Source organism: Mucor velutinosus, assembly GCF_035048745.1.
Source record: "Mucor velutinosus strain NIH1002 chromosome Unknown tig00001564, whole genome shotgun sequence".
Taxonomy (NCBI): domain Eukaryota; kingdom Fungi; phylum Mucoromycota; class Mucoromycetes; order Mucorales; family Mucoraceae; genus Mucor; species Mucor velutinosus.
Window position 1 is genome coordinate 423,476 of NW_027041906.1, and position 25,213 is coordinate 448,688.

The 25,213-nt window shown below is 37.8% G+C and overlaps 6 protein-coding genes and 1 non-coding gene across 7 annotated transcripts; 1 reads left to right on the plus strand and 6 right to left on the minus strand.

Annotated features, from left to right (window-relative positions):
* Window positions 1-9,269: 9,269 nt before the first annotated feature.
* On the minus strand, window positions 9,270-10,568 carry spp2 (DNA primase large subunit Spp2; the record flags this gene model as incomplete). The annotated part of the gene is made up of 1 exon (XM_064829632.1): window positions 9,270-10,568. One exon carries the CDS (start codon window positions 10,566-10,568, stop codon window positions 9,270-9,272), a length of 1,299 nt encoding a protein of 432 aa, XP_064682134.1.
* Window positions 10,569-11,002: 434 nt separating this feature from the next.
* Window positions 11,003-11,085, minus strand: ATC70_010415. The gene has a single exon. It is a non-coding gene; the product is annotated as a tRNA-Leu (tRNA).
* Window positions 11,086-12,654: 1,569 nt separating this feature from the next.
* On the minus strand, window positions 12,655-14,164 carry ATC70_010416 (uncharacterized protein; the record flags this gene model as incomplete). The annotated part of the gene is made up of 6 exons (XM_064829633.1): window positions 12,655-12,699; window positions 12,761-12,838; window positions 12,908-13,005; window positions 13,068-13,895; window positions 13,953-14,084; window positions 14,149-14,164. 6 exons carry the CDS (start codon window positions 14,162-14,164, stop codon window positions 12,655-12,657), a joined length of 1,197 nt encoding a protein of 398 aa, XP_064682135.1.
* Window positions 14,165-15,546: 1,382 nt separating this feature from the next.
* Window positions 15,547-17,262, minus strand: ZRT3_2 (Zinc transporter; the record flags this gene model as incomplete). The annotated part of the gene is made up of 10 exons (XM_064829634.1): window positions 15,547-15,599; window positions 15,666-15,732; window positions 15,789-16,120; window positions 16,181-16,319; window positions 16,373-16,500; window positions 16,558-16,768; window positions 16,832-16,911; window positions 16,981-17,053; window positions 17,119-17,181; window positions 17,251-17,262. 10 exons carry the CDS (start codon window positions 17,260-17,262, stop codon window positions 15,547-15,549), a joined length of 1,158 nt encoding a protein of 385 aa, XP_064682136.1.
* A 796-nt stretch (window positions 17,263-18,058) lies between these two features.
* On the plus strand, window positions 18,059-18,346 carry ATC70_010418 (uncharacterized protein; the record flags this gene model as incomplete). The annotated part of the gene is made up of 1 exon (XM_064829635.1): window positions 18,059-18,346. One exon carries the CDS (start codon window positions 18,059-18,061, stop codon window positions 18,344-18,346), a length of 288 nt encoding a protein of 95 aa, XP_064682137.1.
* Window positions 18,347-18,971: 625 nt separating this feature from the next.
* On the minus strand, window positions 18,972-21,445 carry TUB1_3 (alpha-tubulin; the record flags this gene model as incomplete). The annotated part of the gene is made up of 7 exons (XM_064829636.1): window positions 18,972-19,177; window positions 19,249-20,309; window positions 20,380-20,618; window positions 20,680-20,769; window positions 20,825-20,960; window positions 21,018-21,355; window positions 21,419-21,445. 7 exons carry the CDS (start codon window positions 21,443-21,445, stop codon window positions 18,972-18,974), a joined length of 2,097 nt encoding a protein of 698 aa, XP_064682138.1.
* A 620-nt stretch (window positions 21,446-22,065) lies between these two features.
* USF1_2 (Upstream stimulatory factor 1) lies at window positions 22,066-24,251 on the minus strand (the record flags this gene model as incomplete). Its single annotated transcript, XM_064829637.1, has 7 exons — window positions 22,066-22,228; window positions 22,286-23,069; window positions 23,128-23,179; window positions 23,233-23,417; window positions 23,490-23,928; window positions 23,984-24,108; window positions 24,170-24,251. 7 exons carry the CDS (start codon window positions 24,249-24,251, stop codon window positions 22,066-22,068), a joined length of 1,830 nt encoding a protein of 609 aa, XP_064682139.1.
* Between the last annotated feature and the right edge of the window lie 962 nt (window positions 24,252-25,213).

A 25,213-nucleotide genomic window follows, 5' to 3' on the forward strand; every position in this document is an offset into this window, starting at 1 on the left:
CTACTCAAAGCTTCTATCATTCATATAATTTATCCCTTCCCTTCCTTATCATTCATATATCTTTATAATAAGCACACTCCAATTCTCAATATAGACCTAAATAAATCAAACTACTTTAGATGGCAGCTTCAACTTGTTTACCTATTGTATGATTTGGTCTCATTTCATAAATGGATCAATAGGATATGTTAACTCTGATGCTACAACAGCAAGCTCAATCATCAAAAATATGCGTTTAAAAAACTTCTGTCTCGAGATTCAGGGCCAAAATTTCTGATCTTCTATTCCTATACTTCAGGTAGATTCCAAGTAATCAACATCTTAGAAAGTGGCATAATACCTCCTAAGGCTGCTTGCTCATAAAACATTGGCCAAATCAACTGCCAGAAACGTCCTTACAATTGCAAGCTTCTCAACTGAATAAAGATTTGGCGGCTTCCTTACATCAATTCTGTTGCTATCCTAGGAACCACCTCAAGCCATATTCTTAGTACATAGCTCACGATGAACAAACGCTTGTCAATTAAGCTTTGTTGATAAATCTCCCGCTTTTTTGCTGTACACGTCTCCAATCGAATTATTGTTTATCAACATCTCGCATTAGTAAAACAAGTAGTAGGTGTTTTAGATGTTCTATGCATTTGGAAAGAGCAGCCCCGGTGAAATGTGCAGAGTGAAACTGAAAATAAGAGTTCTACCTCACCTCTTCGTCAAAAGAGATCTGCAAGACAGTCCTATATGACCTCTAAACAGAGAGCCACGGCAGGGGCTATACCTTGGAATCATCGCTCGCTGGCTTTCTCTTGGGTCTTTTATTTCTCTTTTGATTTCTCTTTGAATTTCGATTTGAAATTCGAGCTTTGAAATTAGCAAGTTAGTATAACGAAACTTTGCGTAGAAGACGATGGTGTGATTGGATTTTAGATAGGAAGAGATGTGGTTGAGGAAAGTGAGATTTTTGAAATGTGCAAATTATGGACAGATGCTACTAATAAAAGTCATTAGATTACTATATGAATGTTGGCTGTATGTCCAATAAAAGTTGTAGAGGGTACTTTGGTTGATTAGGGAATGTTGTATTTGGGCTTGCTGAGAGCGATGTCGATGAGTAATGAGGAAAAAGAGTGAAAATGGACAAATTTCAAAGGGCCGTACCGGTTAATTTTACTAAGTGAATATGAGCTTAAAGCTTAATAGCTTCTGTTTCTTTTTCAATTTCCTATACGATAATATGGTTATTATAGATAAATAAATATAAAATTGAATATCCCCTGCTTGTAGCTCATGAAATATACGATTTTGAGCAAATTTATGAAGGGAACGCACATCTGTTACTTGAAACTTTTATATTATAATGGATATAACGTAGAGCTATTTAATGGTCTTTGTTTTGTGCGAATCCAATGAGTATTTGTCGAGATATGGTCAAAAAAGGGTATCATGCAAAATCATGGATTTTTCTTCAAAATCTGCCTGTGATAGCAAGCAAAAAATCTGGTGACGATTTTTTGATCAGGACAATATTTTCAATATTTCATGATAGAGTCATGCCAGAGCTTTAAGCAATAGCTCATTCGATAGGAAATTTTTTGGTCTACAATGTTTAGTAATGCTTAACAAAATATTTTGATGACAGATACTGATTAATCTTTATGAAACAGTCAAAAAATTGCAAAAACAATCACATCAAATATCAGGTGAACAATGCACACCAGAGATTTGAAACAAATACCATTGTATTCTCCTTTAAATTCTCTACAGGTTTTATATAAGTTTGAAGGGATGTTTACTATCAAGAAACGCGTAATTTTAAAGTCGATAGATTTTGTAATCCCATAGATCCTCATTCAAAATATTATAAATTGAAGCTCCGTTGACCTTCCGCATGTGTACACTACACAAGTGTGCATTTGACCAAGCATTTTAAAAATCGGAGCGTACGAAAAGGGCCATATTAACTTGCTGGTTTCAAGTTATCAATAGATACATGACATGTTGAAGAATCTTGTTGCTGAGACTAGACAACTGTAGCTTGCTTTATTCAAGAATAATAACTTTTCCAATTTAAAGTATGTATATTCCCCCGCTTAAAAATAGCATCTCCAATGTTGATTATCTCATGAAGTATGCATTTCCAATGTAATGTTCCCACTAAGAAGTTGCTCCAATATCATTATTCTACAACATATTTAAGTTTGACGAGATTCTAATTTTTTTTACCTATGAGGACCTGGATGTACAAAATGTTTTTTAATTTTGAGGTTTTCGACTTTTGGACGATCGAACATCGATTTTTGAAAAAGTGATGCTAGAGCTTTGAAATTAGCAAGTTAGTATAACGAAACTTTGCGTAGAAGACGATGGTGTGATTGGATTTTAGATAGGAAGAGATGTGGTTGAGGAAAGTGAGATTTTTGAAATGTGCAAATTATGGACAGATGCTACTAATAAAAGTCATTAGATTACTATATGAATGTTGGCTGTATGTCCAATAAAAGTTGTAGAGGGTACTTTGGTTGATTAGGGAATGTTGTATTTGGGCTTGCTGAGAGCGATGTCGATGAGTAATGAGGAAAAAGAGTGAAAATGGACAAATTTCAAAGGGCCGTACCGGTTAATTTTACTAAGTGAATATGAGCTTAAAGCTTAATAGCTTCTGTTTCTTTTTCAATTTCCTATACGATAATATGGTTATTATAGATAAATAAATATAAAATTGAATATCCCCTGCTTGTAGCTCATGAAATATACGATTTTGAGCAAATTTATGAAGGGAACGCACATCTGTTACTTGAAACTTTTATATTATAATGGATATAACGTAGAGCTATTTAATGGTCTTTGTTTTGTGCGAATCCAATGAGTATTTGTCGAGATATGGTCAAAAAAGGGTATCATGCAAAATCATGGATTTTTCTTCAAAATCTGCCTGTGATAGCAAGCAAAAAATCTGGTGACGATTTTTTGATCAGGACAATATTTTCAATATTTCATGATAGAGTCATGCCAGAGCTTTAAGCAATAGCTCATTCGATAGGAAATTTTTTGGTCTACAATGTTTAGTAATGCTTAACAAAATATTTTGATGACAGATACTGATTAATCTTTATGAAACAGTCAAAAAATTGCAAAAACAATCACATCAAATATCAGGTGAACAATGCACACCAGAGATTTGAAACAAATACCATTGTATTCTCCTTTAAATTCTCTACAGGTTTTATATAAGTTTGAAGGGATGTTTACTATCAAGAAACGCGTAATTTTAAAGTCGATAGATTTTGTAATCCCATAGATCCTCATTCAAAATATTATAAATTGAAGCTCCGTTGACCTTCCGCATGTGTACACTACACAAGTGTGCATTTGACCAAGCATTTTAAAAATCGGAGCGTACGAAAAGGGCCATATTAACTTGCTGGTTTCAAGTTATCAATAGATACATGACATGTTGAAGAATCTTGTTGCTGAGACTAGACAACTGTAGCTTGCTTTATTCAAGAATAATAACTTTTCCAATTTAAAGTATGTATATTCCCCCGCTTAAAAATAGCATCTCCAATGTTGATTATCTCATGAAGTATGCATTTCCAATGTAATGTTCCCACTAAGAAGTTGCTCCAATATCATTATTCTACAACATATTTAAGTTTGACGAGATTCTAATTTTTTTTACCTATGAGGACCTGGATGTACAAAATGTTTTTTAATTTTGAGGTTTTCGACTTTTGGACGATCGAACATCGATTTTTGAAAAAGTGATGCTAGAGCTTTGAAATTAGCAAGTTAGTATAACGAAACTTTGCGTAGAAGACGATGGTGTGATTGGATTTTAGATAGGAAGAGATGTGGTTGAGGAAAGTGAGATTTTTGAAATGTGCAAATTATGGACAGATGCTACTAATAAAAGTCATTAGATTACTATATGAATGTTGGCTGTATGTCCAATAAAAGTTGTAGAGGGTACTTTGGTTGATTAGGGAATGTTGTATTTGGGCTTGCTGAGAGCGATGTCGATGAGTAATGAGGAAAAAGAGTGAAAATGGACAAATTTCAAAGGGCCGTACCGGTTAATTTTACTAAGTGAATATGAGCTTAAAGCTTAATAGCTTCTGTTTCTTTTTCAATTTCCTATACGATAATATGGTTATTATAGATAAATAAATATAAAATTGAATATCCCCTGCTTGTAGCTCATGAAATATACGATTTTGAGCAAATTTATGAAGGGAACGCACATCTGTTACTTGAAACTTTTATATTATAATGGATATAACGTAGAGCTATTTAATGGTCTTTGTTTTGTGCGAATCCAATGAGTATTTGTCGAGATATGGTCAAAAAAGGGTATCATGCAAAATCATGGATTTTTCTTCAAAATCTGCCTGTGATAGCAAGCAAAAAATCTGGTGACGATTTTTTGATCAGGACAATATTTTCAATATTTCATGATAGAGTCATGCCAGAGCTTTAAGCAATAGCTCATTCGATAGGAAATTTTTTGGTCTACAATGTTTAGTAATGCTTAACAAAATATTTTGATGACAGATACTGATTAATCTTTATGAAACAGTCAAAAAATTGCAAAAACAATCACATCAAATATCAGGTGAACAATGCACACCAGAGATTTGAAACAAATACCATTGTATTCTCCTTTAAATTCTCTACAGGTTTTATATAAGTTTGAAGGGATGTTTACTATCAAGAAACGCGTAATTTTAAAGTCGATAGATTTTGTAATCCCATAGATCCTCATTCAAAATATTATAAATTGAAGCTCCGTTGACCTTCCGCATGTGTACACTACACAAGTGTGCATTTGACCAAGCATTTTAAAAATCGGAGCGTACGAAAAGGGCCATATTAACTTGCTGGTTTCAAGTTATCAATAGATACATGACATGTTGAAGAATCTTGTTGCTGAGACTAGACAACTGTAGCTTGCTTTATTCAAGAATAATAACTTTTCCAATTTAAAGTATGTATATTCCCCCGCTTAAAAATAGCATCTCCAATGTTGATTATCTCATGAAGTATGCATTTCCAATGTAATGTTCCCACTAAGAAGTTGCTCCAATATCATTATTCTACAACATATTTAAGTTTGACGAGATTCTAATTTTTTTTACCTATGAGGACCTGGATGTACAAAATGTTTTTTAATTTTGAGGTTTTCGACTTTTGGACGATCGAACATCGATTTTTGAAAAAGTGATGCTAGAGCTTTGAAATTAGCAAGTTAGTATAACGAAACTTTGCGTAGAAGACGATGGTGTGATTGGATTTTAGATAGGAAGAGATGTGGTTGAGGAAAGTGAGATTTTTGAAATGTGCAAATTATGGACAGATGCTACTAATAAAAGTCATTAGATTACTATATGAATGTTGGCTGTATGTCCAATAAAAGTTGTAGAGGGTACTTTGGTTGATTAGGGAATGTTGTATTTGGGCTTGCTGAGAGCGATGTCGATGAGTAATGAGGAAAAAGAGTGAAAATGGACAAATTTCAAAGGGCCGTACCGGTTAATTTTACTAAGTGAATATGAGCTTAAAGCTTAATAGCTTCTGTTTCTTTTTCAATTTCCTATACGATAATATGGTTATTATAGATAAATAAATATAAAATTGAATATCCCCTGCTTGTAGCTCATGAAATATACGATTTTGAGCAAATTTATGAAGGGAACGCACATCTGTTACTTGAAACTTTTATATTATAATGGATATAACGTAGAGCTATTTAATGGTCTTTGTTTTGTGCGAATCCAATGAGTATTTGTCGAGATATGGTCAAAAAAGGGTATCATGCAAAATCATGGATTTTTCTTCAAAATCTGCCTGTGATAGCAAGCAAAAAATCTGGTGACGATTTTTTGATCAGGACAATATTTTCAATATTTCATGATAGAGTCATGCCAGAGCTTTAAGCAATAGCTCATTCGATAGGAAATTTTTTGGTCTACAATGTTTAGTAATGCTTAACAAAATATTTTGATGACAGATACTGATTAATCTTTATGAAACAGTCAAAAAATTGCAAAAACAATCACATCAAATATCAGGTGAACAATGCACACCAGAGATTTGAAACAAATACCATTGTATTCTCCTTTAAATTCTCTACAGGTTTTATATAAGTTTGAAGGGATGTTTACTATCAAGAAACGCGTAATTTTAAAGTCGATAGATTTTGTAATCCCATAGATCCTCATTCAAAATATTATAAATTGAAGCTCCGTTGACCTTCCGCATGTGTACACTACACAAGTGTGCATTTGACCAAGCATTTTAAAAATCGGAGCGTACGAAAAGGGCCATATTAACTTGCTGGTTTCAAGTTATCAATAGATACATGACATGTTGAAGAATCTTGTTGCTGAGACTAGACAACTGTAGCTTGCTTTATTCAAGAATAATAACTTTTCCAATTTAAAGTATGTATATTCCCCCGCTTAAAAATAGCATCTCCAATGTTGATTATCTCATGAAGTATGCATTTCCAATGTAATGTTCCCACTAAGAAGTTGCTCCAATATCATTATTCTACAACATATTTAAGTTTGACGAGATTCTAATTTTTTTTACCTATGAGGACCTGGATGTACAAAATGTTTTTTAATTTTGAGGTTTTCGACTTTTGGACGATCGAACATCGATTTTTGAAAAAGTGATGCTAGAGCTTTGAAATTAGCAAGTTAGTATAACGAAACTTTGCGTAGAAGACGATGGTGTGATTGGATTTTAGATAGGAAGAGATGTGGTTGAGGAAAGTGAGATTTTTGAAATGTGCAAATTATGGACAGATGCTACTAATAAAAGTCATTAGATTACTATATGAATGTTGGCTGTATGTCCAATAAAAGTTGTAGAGGGTACTTTGGTTGATTAGGGAATGTTGTATTTGGGCTTGCTGAGAGCGATGTCGATGAGTAATGAGGAAAAAGAGTGAAAATGGACAAATTTCAAAGGGCCGTACCGGTTAATTTTACTAAGTGAATATGAGCTTAAAGCTTAATAGCTTCTGTTTCTTTTTCAATTTCCTATACGATAATATGGTTATTATAGATAAATAAATATAAAATTGAATATCCCCTGCTTGTAGCTCATGAAATATACGATTTTGAGCAAATTTATGAAGGGAACGCACATCTGTTACTTGAAACTTTTATATTATAATGGATATAACGTAGAGCTATTTAATGGTCTTTGTTTTGTGCGAATCCAATGAGTATTTGTCGAGATATGGTCAAAAAAGGGTATCATGCAAAATCATGGATTTTTCTTCAAAATCTGCCTGTGATAGCAAGCAAAAAATCTGGTGACGATTTTTTGATCAGGACAATATTTTCAATATTTCATGATAGAGTCATGCCAGAGCTTTAAGCAATAGCTCATTCGATAGGAAATTTTTTGGTCTACAATGTTTAGTAATGCTTAACAAAATATTTTGATGACAGATACTGATTAATCTTTATGAAACAGTCAAAAAATTGCAAAAACAATCACATCAAATATCAGGTGAACAATGCACACCAGAGATTTGAAACAAATACCATTGTATTCTCCTTTAAATTCTCTACAGGTTTTATATAAGTTTGAAGGGATGTTTACTATCAAGAAACGCGTAATTTTAAAGTCGATAGATTTTGTAATCCCATAGATCCTCATTCAAAATATTATAAATTGAAGCTCCGTTGACCTTCCGCATGTGTACACTACACAAGTGTGCATTTGACCAAGCATTTTAAAAATCGGAGCGTACGAAAAGGGCCATATTAACTTGCTGGTTTCAAGTTATCAATAGATACATGACATGTTGAAGAATCTTGTTGCTGAGACTAGACAACTGTAGCTTGCTTTATTCAAGAATAATAACTTTTCCAATTTAAAGTATGTATATTCCCCCGCTTAAAAATAGCATCTCCAATGTTGATTATCTCATGAAGTATGCATTTCCAATGTAATGTTCCCACTAAGAAGTTGCTCCAATATCATTATTCTACAACATATTTAAGTTTGACGAGATTCTAATTTTTTTTACCTATGAGGACCTGGATGTACAAAATGTTTTTTAATTTTGAGGTTTTCGACTTTTGGACGATCGAACATCGATTTTTGAAAAAGTGATGCTAGAGCTTTGAAATTAGCAAGTTAGTATAACGAAACTTTGCGTAGAAGACGATGGTGTGATTGGATTTTAGATAGGAAGAGATGTGGTTGAGGAAAGTGAGATTTTTGAAATGTGCAAATTATGAAGAGATAAAAATTGCCCACGTCCTGTTTTTCTGAACTGGTTAGTTTATGTCCCTTTTATGCCACAAATTTCAATAGTTGTATGGCTCTTTCTTCTATTTCAAACTGGTTCTGGAGAATAGTCTTGAGTTCTTCTTTTGACAGATTATCCGCTCACAAGTGGGTAAATCCAATAAATGGAAATGATTACTTGGTTCTGCTGCTACCAAATGTCGTGTGTAGAGAGAGAATCTTTATCTCAATTCTATTCTTTTATATACATTTATCTAAGTCTACTCTAAGACTATATCTATACACACTGTTTAGAATAACGAAATATAGACAGAGTAAATACAATTAGAACTGAATATATTTATTATGTTATTCCAAGATTGAATAATGATCAAAACTAGTGTAGATATCAAAGGTATTTATAGTTATTTGACAGTGCCGCAGCAATAGAACCTTGATCTTGAATGCGGGATAATTGTATAAGCCTTGAACCAGTAACGAGGATGTGCTGCATCAGAACTCATGAACCACCAGTCAAGGATAAACAACAAAGATGATCCAGGATAGAATGTTCTTCCTAATAGCTTTGACGGAAGAACATTTGTCGGAATTGAAACCCACTTCCAGGGACGAAAGGCCATAGGCTACCACTCTCTAGGAACCAGGATATAGATTAGCCATTTGATGGCACAACTCATGTTCCTTCGTGCTGCTTGAATAAAGACCTCTCACTTCTACTATGCATCTCAGCTCATTCTCAGATCCTCTTATGTAATAAACGACGCCTAATACATTTGCCTCCCAGAGATGATCTATATCCTAAACACACACGACACTACACTATTTTCAGAAATTATTGGGACATTTTTAAAAAAAATTGGTACTAATTCTGAATAAATATTGGGTCTATTTATAATTAAATTTGGGACAAATCTTGAACTATTTTGGAACACTTGCCTAATTAATATTGGGACACTTATAAAAAACATTGAGACATTTTCAGAGAAAGTAAAATTCATTTATTACAATGGCTCTTTCGCCAAACAAACATCGAATTTCTTAACAGAGTAGCGAGCAGAACCTTCAAGATCACTGTACAATACATCATTGCATGCATCGGTAATCCTGGTCGAAAGTGTTTCAGTTTTTAAGAGCCTCTCCCTCTTGAGTTTACTCTTGACCACATGCCAGAATTGCTCAATAGGATTAAGCTCAGGGGAGTATTGTGGGAGGTAAACACATCTGTAACCTCGCTGAATGATATACCTCTCGATATCCTTGGCTGTATGGATGGGTGCATTGTCCATAACAAGATAAAAATCTTTGAATTGCTCATGCTGGTCCATGATATCAATCGTTTTCGCAATAAAGTTAAAGTAGTGACCAGTTACAGTACCCACAGTTGTTGTTGCTTTTCCAGAAGAAGTGCCAGCTAACTTTCTTTTCTTGTTGGATGTTCCAGGCAACCTCACTTGAACATTTAACACTCCCCATACGCTAGTTGCGCCAATAATAGTGGTAGTTTTCGCTCTTGTTTGAGGTACAGGCACTTCAGCTCGAGTTCCTTTCTCTGACCAAGCCATTGTTCGCTTCAAGTTAATATGGAAAGCTGACTCATCAATGAAAACACAGTTAGACATGTAATCCATGTCGGTTTGGCTCCATTTGACTACCCAGTCGTACCGGTTTTGAATGTTTTCAGGCGAGTTTCTTTCTTTGGAATGGAAATGAGCTTTCTTGAAAGTCAAGGCAAGATCATTGGTCATGTAGTTGTAAATAGTCGTTTGGTTGATAGTCAAACCCGAGAAAGCCTTAACAAGACTCTCATGAGCTTGTTCGATTGTTACTGATGGATTATCTTCAAATTCTAGTTTTAGGTGCTTCGTATGGTCTTCGTTCAAAATCTTTGGTCGACCTGCTCTCTTAACTGGCTCTTCATCGTCCTCAATTTCTTTGTTAACCTTTTTTTGATCCTCTGCGTACCATCTGTAAGCGGTTGTTCTTGATATATGGCCGTGCGCTTTCCAAGCTTGATTAGGATTCATGCCATGGTCGTAGATAAGGATAAAAAATCTTGCCTTGTCTTTGTCTGTGTAGCTGTTATATTCAGTCTTGGGCACATTTTTCTTATTTTTAATCTTTTTCTCTTTTAGTGCGGTCAATTCTCTTTCAGGTGGCTTCCTATCAACATAAGTATTGTAGTTGGTAATGTTACCGAGAGGGAAGGCTTCGTTGTCTACATCCATTTCAACAGCTTCGTTTCCATGCCCATCGACTGGAGCATTTATTCCGTCTTCGTAGTAAATTCTGATATCTGACATGTTATGAATAACGAAGAAAGCGACTATGATTTCATCTCAAATCCCATTTAGTTTTGTCTCATTATAATTTCGAAAAGTGTCCCAATATTAATTAGGCAAGTGTTCCAAAATAGTTCAAGATTTGTCCCAAATTTAATTATAAATAGACCCAATATTTATTCAGAATTAGTACCAATTTTTTTTAAAAATGTCCCAATAATTTCTGAAAATAGTGTATATCCAATATTTCAACACTTGTCAGGTACACATACTCTTTGTGTGTAACCTTTTAATTTAGTATAAATATCAAATCAGTTTGCAAAACAATAAAGATAATCTTTTATCTCAATTCTATTCTTTTGTATACATTTGCCAAGGTTTACTCAATAACCATATCTCTATTAACGACACACGCAACAATGCTTATGTAAGCAAAAATGAATTATAAATAAAAGTGAAAAGAGTGGGATTTGAACCCACGCCTCCGAAGAGATCACGACCTTAACGTGACGCCTTAGACCAACTCGGCCATCTTTCCTGTTACATTTTACAAAGCTGTATACTAAATATATCAAGAAAAATACTTTATGTTGAGTGTCCCCTGATATCTTCCTACTTTCAGCATTGATTGTTTAAGTAACTACTGCCCTTTTGATTCTATGATACCTAGTGAATATTTGATTCCATGAGATATACAGCGACAGAGGTAATTTGTTCTACTGTTGTGGTCATATTTGGACCTAAAAAATTGATGGCGGGCAGCAACAGATGCAAGTTGTAACATTTGTACTTGGAGCTCAACCTTAAAGACCACAAACAATTCCAAGCTGATTAATGGCAGAGATGAAAGGATAAATTATTTTGTATATCAAATTACTTGGGTAACCCTGCTTGGCTTTGCCTTTTACTACTATGCTTTTCTTCATTGTAGAAGCGATAAACTCTACCTACTTGAGCTAATAATAAGCTGGCAGGCTACTATTACACGGTCTTCAATCTATTGCTTTGAGTAAATCCCATAAGCCTGCGCATTGAATCTAATGAGTTGGTGATCTGGCAAATATGAATACACAGAGTTATGTTTTATTACAATTCCCTTTCACTCTTCCCTTGTATTTCATTACATTTGCCCTCATTTGGCTCAACAACGTCCTGTGTATATTTATACGGCTTACAATAGATATTTCATTTACGTTTTTAATTTACATGTTGCTTCCTTAATGATATTCTTTAATGTCAAATGCCAAACTTAGCAGAATGCTGTGATATATAAGCTCGCTTTCACTGATATTTCAAGGTTTGAAATTGCTTCTCGAAAACTTAAAATTTCAGACTCTGTACTCAATGCCATCACATGAAACTGTTGCTTTACAAGCTCTCTCTGTTTTTATAAGTGCTAGATCATATCTTTGTTGTTTTGCTTGTCTTCTGTTTGTGTGTATTAATAAAGGTACTATCGAGGTTTTCAATTTACATTTACATGGCAAGATTTTTTACTCACTTGCCATTCACACAGTCCAGATGGTTTGATTTCTACTACTAAAATGTGGTTGCAATTCGCTAGTTCAAACAAATTTCTCAGTAAAATTGCTCATCATACAAATTGAGCGATAGCAATACCTCAAGGCGTTAATAACACAAGTGGTTGTTAACCACAGTGCGCAATGTGTCTTTGTTGATACTTCCAGCAGAGAATATGATATTCATCTTATTCAGCTTTCCACATCAGAACCGATTATCTCCTCACACCTTACGAGTATTACTTGCTGGAAGTGATCAGCATTGGGATTAGCATACGCAAATAACTTTGTATTTCTTGTCAACAGATTGCCAGCAGGTACACTGCTTCTATAGGGTCATTTGGTAAGTTGGGATTTTCCGCAATCTACTCGGATTGACCCCAGACTACGGTAGCGTGCCCCCCCCCAACTTCTACTTTTGAATCTGCATTATCAGTCTTGCAAAGTCAGGACACTCTGCCATTTGTAGCAAATCAGTTACTGCTTGTATATTTATAGCTTTATTGTATAGAAAAAAGAATAGATGGAAATGTAGAATAGAAAAAGAAACGATTTATATAAAATTATGAGATAAAATATGTTTTAACTTAAGATTGTTTGCACTCGGGAGCGTTTTCACCCTTGGCAGGTTGCTGCAACATAAATTAAGAGTTAGCTTGATCAGCTTTCAAAGCAGAAAGGAAATATACTTACGGCATCATCATCATCGTCCTCATCTTCGTCTTCCTCATCATCTTCGGACTCGTTATCTTCATCGGTAAGGAAATCATCCTATCATAGAAGCAAAAAGATAGCGTTGATACGGGCGTCCATTATCATTGCAGCCATCACATCTCTTACCTCAAAATCATCCTCATCATCATAGTCCTCGTAATCAAGAGCCTTGCCAGTAAAGAAATCAACAGCATGGGGAATAATCTTTTCCTTAAATTCCTCACCTAAATATCGCATCAAATGATTAGTCAAATGTCTAATAGCTATGCAGAGTTGAAATCCTTACCCATCTCGTAATCAGCCTCCAACTTGGCATCCAAACCTTCGGCTTCCTCTTCGTCAAGTTCAGCATCTTCATCAGGGATAGTAGGAGGGTTGAAGAAGTTGAAGAAGGTCTCAGCAGGGACAGTGCGCTTCACGACACGAGTCTTGTTGGTACCCTTATGGCGTTGCTTCTTGGTCTCGACAGTGACAGTCAAGTCCTTACCTTCCTTCCAGTTGATCTTGCAACCTTCAGCGAAATCGTAAACATAATCACCACCGCTGACATTGTCTTGGTAATGATAGGTCTTGGTAAGAACCTTATCAGTGAAGTAGTCATTCTCAGAGAACTCGAATTCGATACGGAAACCAGGCTTTTCAAGATAGGTCATGCGAATATCAACCAAATGCTTGAGAGCATCGCAATCTTCTTCAGAGATGGTCTCACCGATTTGGGGATGAGTCTTCAAGGCGGTCAACCAGAATTCGGGAATACCAGCGACATTTTCTTCGTCCTCCTTATCTTCCTCAATCTTCTCAGCTGCAGGCTCTTGTTCATCTTCGCTATCCTCATCAACCTTGGCACCAATAGCGACTTCCTCTTCGGTAGGTTCATACTTGCCAGCAACAACCTCAGCACGCTTGTTGTAATAAGGACGATACAACTCGAGGTATTTCTTTTCTAAAGCCAAAACCTCTTCTTGAAATTTACCCTCGAGTTCAGTATGCTTAGATTGGAGGTACTTGAGACCGTTGATACGACGTTGAACAGCAGCAGGAAGAGGCTCACCAACGAGGTTGCCCAATTTGCCTTGGAGCATGCTCATGAGAGCAGGGTTGCTAGCAGCAGCACCTATTTATAAGCTAATAAGTTTCGGCCATCAATAACAGCGTGTCATTGGGATCTTACCAGAGGTAGTGATAGTTTCCATTTCTTCAGTAATAGCTGGGATAGAAGGGTTAAAGTGAGAGTTGATAGGAGCTGTGTTGATGGGGGTGTTTTGAGGTGTAGGTGCAGTAGCTTTCTTATTTTTGATATCAACTATGGATACATCATGTTAGGATTCCATTGTCAGAAAATGATGGGGCTATCTCTCTACTCTTACCTGCTTGCTGATCCATTAAATAGAGGAAGAAAGAAACAAAGAAGAAACTTTTTGAACAGACAAGAAAAGAAAAAAAAAAAATCACTCCAGTTGATTTTGTGTCCTAGCCCTTTTTCATTTCGAAATTGAAGGTTTTAACTTAAAATCTTAGGGCTTGGAAAGGTTATTTTGCTAGGAAAAACTTTTTTTGTGACTAGAAATCAACCCATTTTTATTTTTCACCCCAACAAAATTACATTGCATCTTGAATTTATCCCCAAGAACTAAACAGGATTCAATCAAAATGTTCAAAAAGAGGGTCCAAGTGTTTGATGAAAGGCGGGGACGGGCACTTTTCTACTATGCTATGCGCATGCTATTGCCATTTCTCGATGGAAATGGTAATCCAAGATGTCAATCATCATGCAATCTCCAGAGATGTTATGTGGCATGAGTGATATTGCACTGGATGTGGTCATTTCTAATGATTAACGTCAGCCTTTGTAGCAAGAATATTGGGCATGTAAATGTTGTGCTACATGCTTATTAAAAAAGATGTTTGCGGCTGCGTTCCTTTGCCAAAACGCTACCTTTTGCTATGATCTACATTTCATTAATGCGTGCTGGAAGAGTTCTTGATCTGATTTGAAGGGTTTTTGTTCTCACACACAATAGCGGGGAAAGTCCGCTATGTACTCCAGGTTTATGGCTATGGCTGGTTACCATAGAAACCAACATGCAGATGTATCCTATGGACAGTTGATTCAAAAATTAGGCATTTGATTAGATTACAGCTCTTGAAATGACAGACTGTGTTCTGATGTTCAAATGTCAAGAGCCCTTGGAGCTGTTTGAATATAATTACGATAAAGCCATCTGTAGCTTGCATTTGATGAAGATCCATTTGGATGGTGCTAGATACTGCTCATTGACCTGCCATTAAGTTTCCGCCTAGATCAGAAATATGCACCTAAAAGGTACACATTAAATGATTGTGTCTATGTTGGTACTGCAAATGATTAAACGTAGGGACCTTTGTGATATCTCGATATACAAAATACCTAGTTGGATTGAAAGGTTCCATGGTTCTAAATTTGGGGTTCCTAAAACCTGCTACGCATTATAATATAAGCAATGTACATTATCTGTTTGAAAAAAGTTGCATGATTTCTCTCTCCCGATCAACAATGCGGAAGAAGGTTGCTTAATGATCCGCTCTTTTTCTAATACATTCAGATTACATGGCACGGAAATCCGGAAAGTGAGGATCATTGTGTAGCAGTGATTGATTTTGGCTTTATTTTTCTTTTCAAAAAGGTGAACTTCAATATATATATCCATGAAAATCACAATTGATTCATCAGAAAGGATTGGGGCTACTCCACGAAAACAATAACATTTTGTCTCTCCCCCCAAAAATTATTCCTCATCATCGCCAAATGGCTGTTCAAACAAGTAATTTGCTGCTAACTCTATTTTACGCACATTAAATACGTCAGTATCCTTCCCACAAATATCTTTGAAAAAAAACATGTTACCTTCGTTCTTATCACAAGCAAAGTAAGCTTCGATGACTTGGTGTCTTGGGAATCCAAGAGCCATCAACTACACCACGCCTGTCAGTATTACTGATCTCTTCAACCCATCTTTTCTACACTTACTCTATCAATAGCATCCTTCTCCTCTTGAGTCACTTGAATCATGGATGATCCAGGTGGAGCGCCCTCCTCATCCTCAGCACCTTCCAACAAGGTCTGTAAAAATCCATTAGGATCAGCGTTGATGGATCTAAGAAGTTCGGGATTTGATTGACCTAATTGTTGAAGTAAAGGTTGGAGCAAAGCAGGATTTGATTGCACCAATTGACGAATTTGTTGAAAATGAGGTGTGTTTCTCAAACCAGAAAAGTCAGTGTTTCCACCAGCAGATTGCTGTTGTTGCTGTTGTTGCTGGGCTTGTTGTTGAGCAGCAGCGAATAAGTTGAGTGGAGCACCTATTCAGGTACACAGAAAATGTCAGGCACGCTACATTTGAGCTTTCAAAATCAACTTACCTGAAGCATTGTCTGTTGTAGGAGAAGTAGCTTGTGCGGCAGAGGGAGAAGTAGCGCCGGCAGTAGCAGCAGCAGCGGCAGGTTCTTGTTGAGCTTGTTGATTGGCGTTCATTTCATCCAAGATGTGTTGAGGAATACCCTATCACATCACATTGTCAGCCATCATTCTCTGATTCAAGCCTAAATACCTACATTGAACAAATATTCAACAGCTCTATCAGGGTTGTTGAAACTAGCGCGAAGAGCACGGACACACTGTTCACGCTCAAAGCCCATTTCCATCAAATTTTGAATGACGCTATCAAGTTGAGATCCTGTCACTGTGTAATGTGATTGTAAGCGATTGGAATTTCTGCATAGTATCAGCAATTAATTACCTAATGAGGTGTCAGTATTCTCAGGTTGAGCTGAGGGAGACTCAGTAGTGGGGGCAGGAGCTTCTGGGACAGGAGCTTCTGGAACAGCAACTGGGGCAGCAGCAGCAGCAGCGGCGGCAGCAGGGGCAGGGGCAGGGGTAGCTTCTTGAGGTTTCGCCTCTGTAGGAGTGGCAACCTTGGGTGTACTAGCAGCAGAGGTAGTGGCCTTGGGCTATTTGATCAAGATCGAGTTAGATTTGCAAAGACGTATGGATTAAAATTGGCAGGAATCTACCTTTGAGACCATCACCACCAAGAAATCCTTCTCACTGATATTGTATTCTTCCACCTTTTTATCATCTACGAGAATCTTGCCTATAAATAATCAACGAATGGTGAATACCGTGCATGTTTCTGTGGCTAATCTTCCAAGGTGCTGCTTACCAGAAAAGATGAGCTTTTGTTGAGCAACAGGGTGTCCCTGAGATTGTTCAATCTTCTCTTTAACAGAAAGGATCTAATGTTGCGATGATTATGTTGTGTTCATACTGGCATATGCTTATCATTCTACAAAATATTTACGGAATCGGATGTATCAACATCAAGCTTGAATTGTTTTTGTTGGAGTGTTTTAATAGTGATTTGCTAGATGAAAAAAAAAAAAAAGCACATTAAGTGATCATTGCATGTGTAGATGACAAGCGATGAATGTACCAGAGCACCCATGGTAAGTTTTGCTGTTGTTGTTTAATAGAAAAAGAAGAGAAAAGGAAAAAATTTGCTTGGCTGTACTGCGACACGTACTCATTCTTTCTCCTCCATAATGTGGTGTTTTCCAGTAGATCTTTTATCGCTCAAAGCTATGTTCATTCCTCGCACATGGTGAGGTCATTGCGGTTGAGTGTGTATATATATATATATATACCATTTCCCGCCACAACCCAGTGTATAGAACAAAGCCAAGCATGGTTCATCCATGTGTGTATATAAATATCTCATGTAAAAAAAAGGGGGAATGCGTCCCAATCTTTCAATAAGCCATTTTGGCTGAAAACCTCTCATGGTGTATCCCCAAATAGAGTTCCTCATTTTTTGCTTGATATGCATGCAATTGCTACAGACAATCACCAGATCTTTTTGTTTGGTAAGCCAAATCATTTGCAAGTTGCGGAACAGTGTGAACTTTAAAATTTATGTTGATTTTTTTCCGTGCGATTTTGCCATGTGTGCTTGTTATCCAGCGTTTTCCGCCTCCTCTCTTGCTTCAGATGATCAACAATAGGGTACTTGATCCAAACACACATTTGAAAACAAAGAGCAGAAGCACGGGGTGCGTTCGAGTTATACAAGAACATTTGAAAAAGGTTCAAAGATTTTGCATTATAGCATGGCGGGAATAAGTCTAAATTTTTGTTTATTACACATCTATTACACAATCGAATTTTTGAGAACAAAAAAGATATAAATACCTGTGCGTTTTCCTGGTTCCTTGCTTCATTATCATCTCTTTGTTCTTTTCATCATGCTGGCTTCTCCATTACCCACAGTAACTCCTGCTTCATCGCCAAATACCACTGCAATGACCAGCGTCTATACTCGACAACAACGATATTATAATGATTGGCCCTTGAATGAATTGGAAGAGAATGTTATGACATTAGCGACATCAATCAAACTTCAACAAGAGCAACAGCAAAGACAAATGGCAATCAAGCGCTGTCGATCCTCGGTTGTTCGCTGCAATTTATGTCAGAGAAAGTTTCACTCCAAAGGAAATTTAGCCAACCATCAACAACTCTATCAACATTAAAAAAAGCATATGATAAACCACTATACCCCCTCTTCTCGTTCTCGCTCTCTCACTCCCCCCCCCCTCTCCCCCTCATCATCATTTCATATTAGCTACACCTACTTTGTATATATATATATATAACTCTTTTACTATCATATCGCATTAATAATAATAAAAAAAAAGTATATGATGAACATCATATCACAGTTGGTTTTCCTAAAAAAGCCAGTGTCATCATGCTCTTCATTTTCGCAATGGTTACCCCATTAATTTAACCACGTTTATTTGCTTGTATTTCCCTCACGACCCGGTAAGGTTGTACATGAATTGTCATGATGAAACGGAGGGTTAAATTAAACGGCTCCATGGTTGCTCACGGTAAATGTGGGGTAGCATAGCTTAATTCAATCAAAGCACTGCAATCACTCATTCTTGCATATATCATGCGCATCATGTTCAACGACACATACACGGATACCATGAGCCATTAAACACATAATCCCTTTATTCAACTTTACTAATCTCTGTTTCTTGACATGTAGGATCAGAGAAAGCCAGAGAGTGAAACCGGATAAATGTTGCATTCAAAGCTAATTATTTTTTGTACATGTATAAAATCCTCCTTTCATCGTAATCATGATGTTTACTTTGCTGGTTTCTTGGGAACGTTGAATAGAGTTTTGAGTTGTTCTGCAGTAAATGCTTCATCAGATTCAGGGCGGACTTCAGGGAACAGGTTGCTTAATAATGTAGGGAAAATTCGATTGTTCGATTTAGGGTCACCGCGAGTGTATTGGTAGCCCCAGTTGGTCAAATTAGCAGGCGTAAGTTCCTTGGTCAAAATACGATCTATATAGTAAGAGGCCATGATATCATGATGAGCTATTTTTTGTTTTCCTCTCCTTTGCATCTAGACTTACCGTTTCGTAACAAATTGACAGCATCACTTAAAATGGCTCTTCCCATGGTATACGGCAATCTCAAGCCAGTCTGCTTGGTTCGCTCTACCATCAAACCAGCATACAGTTCCACATTATCAGGATGACCGTACAGTTCTCTCAATGCGTCTTGCACTTCCTTCTTCTCTGAGAAATCCTCAAATGTATCCAAGGTTGTCAGCTTGAGGAATTTGCGGAAATCGTTAAAGTAACATGTATCTAGGATGCGAGCCTGGTTGATGCCAGCAATTTCGACATGCTCCAATGCAGCTGGTGTGTTGCGGCCGTTACCAATTTCTGAAGCTGATTGCTTGTATCCATTCTTGAGCACACGAAGAATATCAGCATCTGCAAAGCTGCCATCTTCACCACGATGCGCACTGGCGATTGGCAGACCTCTTGCCAACTCCTCAGGGCTAGCCTTAACGAAATACTCGTTGAAACCTTCTAGTAGCTGATCGAAAATACCCACATTTTGTGCGCCCTTGTTAATCAATGAACGATCTAGACCAGGATGACGCTCTTCCTGACAACTGGCCTGCATCTTTGCCATCAACAGATTCATCACTTGAGTCAACCATTCTGAGTCTTCTTTGCCGATGGCTGCATGCCAACGATAGATGGCGTTGAATTCAATTGAGACTGCATTGCCGTAGACGGGATCACTTGGTGTAGCAAAGGGATCAAGAACGAAATCCGAGTCAGCACTTGTACCAATGATTGTACGGATGTAGTCATGGATAATGACGTTGGCATAGCAACCATTGTTGATCAAGCGAGCAGTCTGGAACAGCTTCTCATCTTGCTCTTCCTTGGTTTGCAATCGCTTACCAGGTCCATAGGAGAAGCGCTCGTTTTCATTAATCTCCAACAGCTTCTTTGCAATGTAGTTGTGGTTACGAGAGAAGACTACGATCAAACCGGCGACACCGGCAGGCTGAATGACGAGACGCTTGTCGAACCATTGATCGGGCTTTAAGAGACCATATTCCATTTGACGCACTGATTCTTGATCCGCACGATTATAGCCATATAACGAGGACCTTTTTGCCATAAGACTCTGTTAGTTACACAGAGACATTTAAGCTTTTTTTTTGTACAAATGCTACTTACAAATCTAAATAACTAGTGGTCAAGTTGCGCATTGGGTCGCTTGAATCCGTATAGAACAAATCATGAGTAATGATGATGGCTAGATACAATAACATCATGTTGATGCCACCCTTGTGTTCTTCGAACACTCCATCGGGTCTCTTGAGCAATTTGTCAAACACATCTTTGGGCGATGGTAGATTGGTATTGTTGTTGCTGGTGCTTGTGACTGAGCGAGTGTAGTTGGATCCAGCTTTGCCCTGTGCATGAGACGCCTGTCAATATGGACCTTTCACTCCCAAGAGACGCGAGTCTACTTACCACACCTGGGAACACAACACTGTTGTAGCTACCATCTGCTGTACGGAATTGGTTGCCCACATAGTTGATGTACGGCTTGTGGATATCATCCTAAAAATAGCAAGTTAGAGCCCTGTTTACCAGATTGAATTTGCACCCAACGTACATAGAAGTTAGCAATGAGTGGCTGAGTCACTATGTACACCAAATCGCTATATTCAGGTCCTAGGCTGCCCAAAATGTTCATGACAGTTTCAAACGTGTTGTTGCGATCGTTTGTAGGTGCATTCTTACTGAGCAATCTAAGGTACGGCTCATATTAGCTACCATGTCTGTTGCCACGCATACCGTCCACATACCTCTCTATAATGGCCCCCAACAAAACGAATTGATCCTTGAATGGCAAGCTTACAATGTCCTTAATGGCGCCTGCATTGGTTGGGTTGATGTGAAAAGCAGCCTTGATATTCTCAGCTAATGCGTCCAAAGTCCATTTACTGCCAGTAGGAGCGCTGGAAGGTGATGGAGGGACCACAGATCGAGTGCCATTGGCTTTTGGCATCTGCTTTGTTTGCTGCATTTGATGCGTAATGGCTTTGAAACTCTTGAGGAGATCCTCTTCCTCCATGTCATGCTTGATCATATTAAGATAGCTCTTGACTGAATTGGGTTCTTGAGGTTGCGGCTGTTGCTGTTGCTGATGTCCAAATGGATTAGTAAAAGGCGCCATTTGTTTCATACGCATTCGTTTCATGTTTACCTTTAGTACAGGAGAGGGTCCCAACATGTTGTTTGTGTGTTATTGCAAGTAGAGAAAGGCGATAAAGGGAGATAAAAGGGGAAGAGGAAAAGCACAAAAGTTTAATCATATAAAGGACATTTAAATACATATTATGGTCTCTTTTTTTTTTGACGCCTTCGATTGCCTTTATAAGATGATTGCCGTTTTACAAGCATTGCTTTCGCATGATTTTTGTCGCATGATTTTTGTCGCATGCTTTGCATCGCTCCTCTTTGTGCCTACCGTACTATACTATAGCCTATCACTGATCCTTGGGTTTGAGATGCAAGACGCTTGTTGTTGTCATGTTGCTTACACCTTGCTAAACATGGTGGGACAAGCTTACAGCGTAGCTACATTCAAATTCAGGAACAAGATACACTCTGTATGCAAATTGGCCGTTGGCTTGATCACACACCCAAGTGCATTTGCATGCGCTTGCATCGAGCAAACAAATGATATTCATAGGCACACACACATACACACATCTAGTCCTCTCTTCATTGATACTCGTCCTCTCTCAAGCCCCTATGTAATACCAAGCATTGGTGGAACTCTGGACATTATCTCCGGAATTTTCGGTGCATTGAATGAAAATGGACAATTCCTAATTCTATTTATTCAAGTTAAGCGTTCTTGACAGATGAAAATATAAATCCTCTTCGAGTATCGTCTGCCACCTTTTCTAATAAATGCTCATCGTCTATGCTCCAGCGCTCTTCCATGGGGATCTCGGCTAAACCCACCTTCTTGAGCTTTTTCTTGTACTCAACTCGTTTCTCTCTAAGCCTACATTCTCCATCTAAGAATTACTAGCGGATTGCCTTATTGTACGTATCCACTTACTGATCTCGTTGCTTATTGGATCTATAGCCAGTTGTGATACAAAAAGCTGTATTAGGTTCCATGGCCTGGTGAATCTCTTTGAACATGCTGAAAAATGCGCGTCTTCTCTCTTGCTCAGACTCTTGAGGAAGATCAAACCTAGCAAGGACAAGGTCTCTGTGCTTGTGCTGCTCAATCACCTTTTGAGTCACTTCTTCATCCGTTTGCTTGGGGCAGTAGTCCTCTGTATTGTTCTCGGCCAATTTGTTCTTCATCAACTGACTGAGGTCTGCATTACATTCAATCACTGCACCCTGCTGGTTACTACGCTTTAAAAAGTCTATGATAGTTTCCACTTGAGATAACCCAGCTAGACCGTAATTGATGCCATAGCGAAGTTTTCTTTCCAGTAATTCTAGACTGGCTATAGCATCTTCACAGGGATCATGACCCTTGTCCTCCCCTGGCTTTTTATCCTCGTCTCTAATCTGGATGGTACGTTTCAAATAGCGTACAGTCAAATCACGGAGCGATGGTTTGTAAGGTGGCCCGTTTTTGTGGTGGTATATGATGGCAGTATCGATAATGTAAGGATGTCTCATCTTAAGGCACTTCATGTCATTCACTAATCCATGGCCCACAAGGATCGTGTCTCCATCCACATATTTCTGTATCTTCTTTTGGATATCGGCTAATGTCGTGCTGATGCCTATTAAAGACTTTTCGTCCACTCCACTGATATGTGTAACGTAGTCTGTGATCTCTTCACTGGGCTTGACGAGTTCATTGATCAGTTGATTATTATCTACATACAACACACAGAATGAGAAGTTGTTCTCATGCTACATATCCTTATATAGTACCTCTATCCACCAGCGCTACTCGAGTCACTGCATAGCCATTCACTGTTTTGCACTATCCTGCGGTTTAGCGTTTCTATTACCCTCATACCAATCGTATCTACTAACCATTTCACAATCCAAAGCAACCAACCTTTTGGGTGTTAATCCTGCACCAGGCAATGTGTCCACCCAGCCGTCCTCTAATACGCTGTATGGATCCAAGCTCATGGGGATAGGAAAGTCCTCCATCTGCAATTCTTCTTTGGTCATGATCAAAACTTCTGGAACAATGGCTCTCTTCTGATCAGGATCTAGCGTGTGCATGCATGCATGTAAGCAACAGCGTCATATCATGCTATGTAATTTGTCATCCCCCAAGATACCTTTATCCTCTTCCTCTCTCTTCTTTTTGATCTCGCCCTTGGACAATGGCACTTCTAAAAGGTCCAGGAACCGATCATGTACTCGCTTATACTGATCAAATCCAGCAGCACTAATCAAACCCAAGATTTCCGTGCTTTCGTCATCCATTTGCTTAATATACTCGTAAAGAGGTTCAGCTTTCATTTGATCATACACTGCAGCTGAATCTGCTTTCGATACGTTACGAGCTTCAATGGGTAGTCCCATTTCAAAAGGGTCGTAGATAGGGACATCAATCATGATTGCTCTTCTTACTGGTGCTACACCGGGAAAATCAGGAATTTCAGCAAGACGTGCTTGTTTACCCTTGGGCGCTAGTGCTGTCAACATCAAATTGCGAGCATCCTTCATTGTTGCAAAATCATTGAAGTGCTTAAAGAAAAGCTTTGGTTGAATGACCTACCCTACACGCTTGAATATCCAATGATACATATCAACCGATATGCTCACCTACGAGTTCGTTATCAATGACATGGTACGACATGCCGAGCTTGCGAGCCTTGGCTGCCTTCTTTTTCTGCTTGGCTGTCAATTTGAGATCATCGTCATCGGTTCTTGGCTTTTTGATGTCTTCTTTTACTAAAATATGAAATGACATGTCAACATCCGTCCTTGCCGTAATGAGCTGCATGGTCATTACTTTCATCACTCATGTTGGGATCTGATGGTCGTTTAGTCCAGGCTTTATCCGTGGTGGTAATTGTAGCACTACCGGAATCCATAAGTTGACAAGAAAAAATCAAAAGAGACAGAAAAAGACAAACAAAGAGCCAGTGTTGAAGAGAATTTTTTAAGCCAATCAAAGCAGCTTCATGCAAGGCGCGGTCAGTCAAGTCAAGAAAAGGTGCACTGTGGCGTGTCCTTCTACCATGAATATCATCGATTGAATGCAAGGCAATGGAAGAAGAGTGCAAGAAGTGCGCCACAGTTAGGCGATAAAAAGCCCCTCAAATTCATAGCTGAATACTTCCTGTTCGTATACATTTAGTAAATTTTACAAGATGAATATTCACAACTGATAATCTTCATAGCATCGGAATTCGTTTTTCCTTTAATTAGTACTATGGAGTATCTTGCGAAGCTAGAAGAAGACGCACCCCTTCACTTGGTAGGGCTAGGCTTGATAACCCAAAGTTGTCACTAGCTAAATAGCAATATAATGCATATTTCAACCGTTGCGTCGCTTAAAGGTGCTATTTTTTATATCGACAATCTTTGCAGCAGTCTGTAACAAGTTTGCAGAGAATTGAGCTGCGCATCAAATAATACCACTCTTGGTAGGTACGGTACAGACTGGATTCAAACAAGCCTGTTTTCCAAATCTTTGATGGTTTTCAAAGGAGAATATCTCTATCAGTTCACTTTTAGCATCATTCATTGCATAGACACAAGATTTACCTATTTTTTAAGATCTTGCTGGGAGCCGTAGCATCAGTTTCACGGATCTACAGCGGCCAATAGGTCAGCCTCGGCCAAGTTGTTGAATAACGATCGCCCAAGGCTAACTCTTGCTACAGTTGCGCATATAGAATTCTTTTTGTGCGCTACTATTAATCATACCATGCCCTAAACTTATTTTATAGACTTGAGTACCACATAGATACTATCATGGTGTTATTAAAAAATGGCGTGTTTTTGTCACTGTAAACTTCAATTTGAGAGTCGAAAAAATAATTTTGTCAAG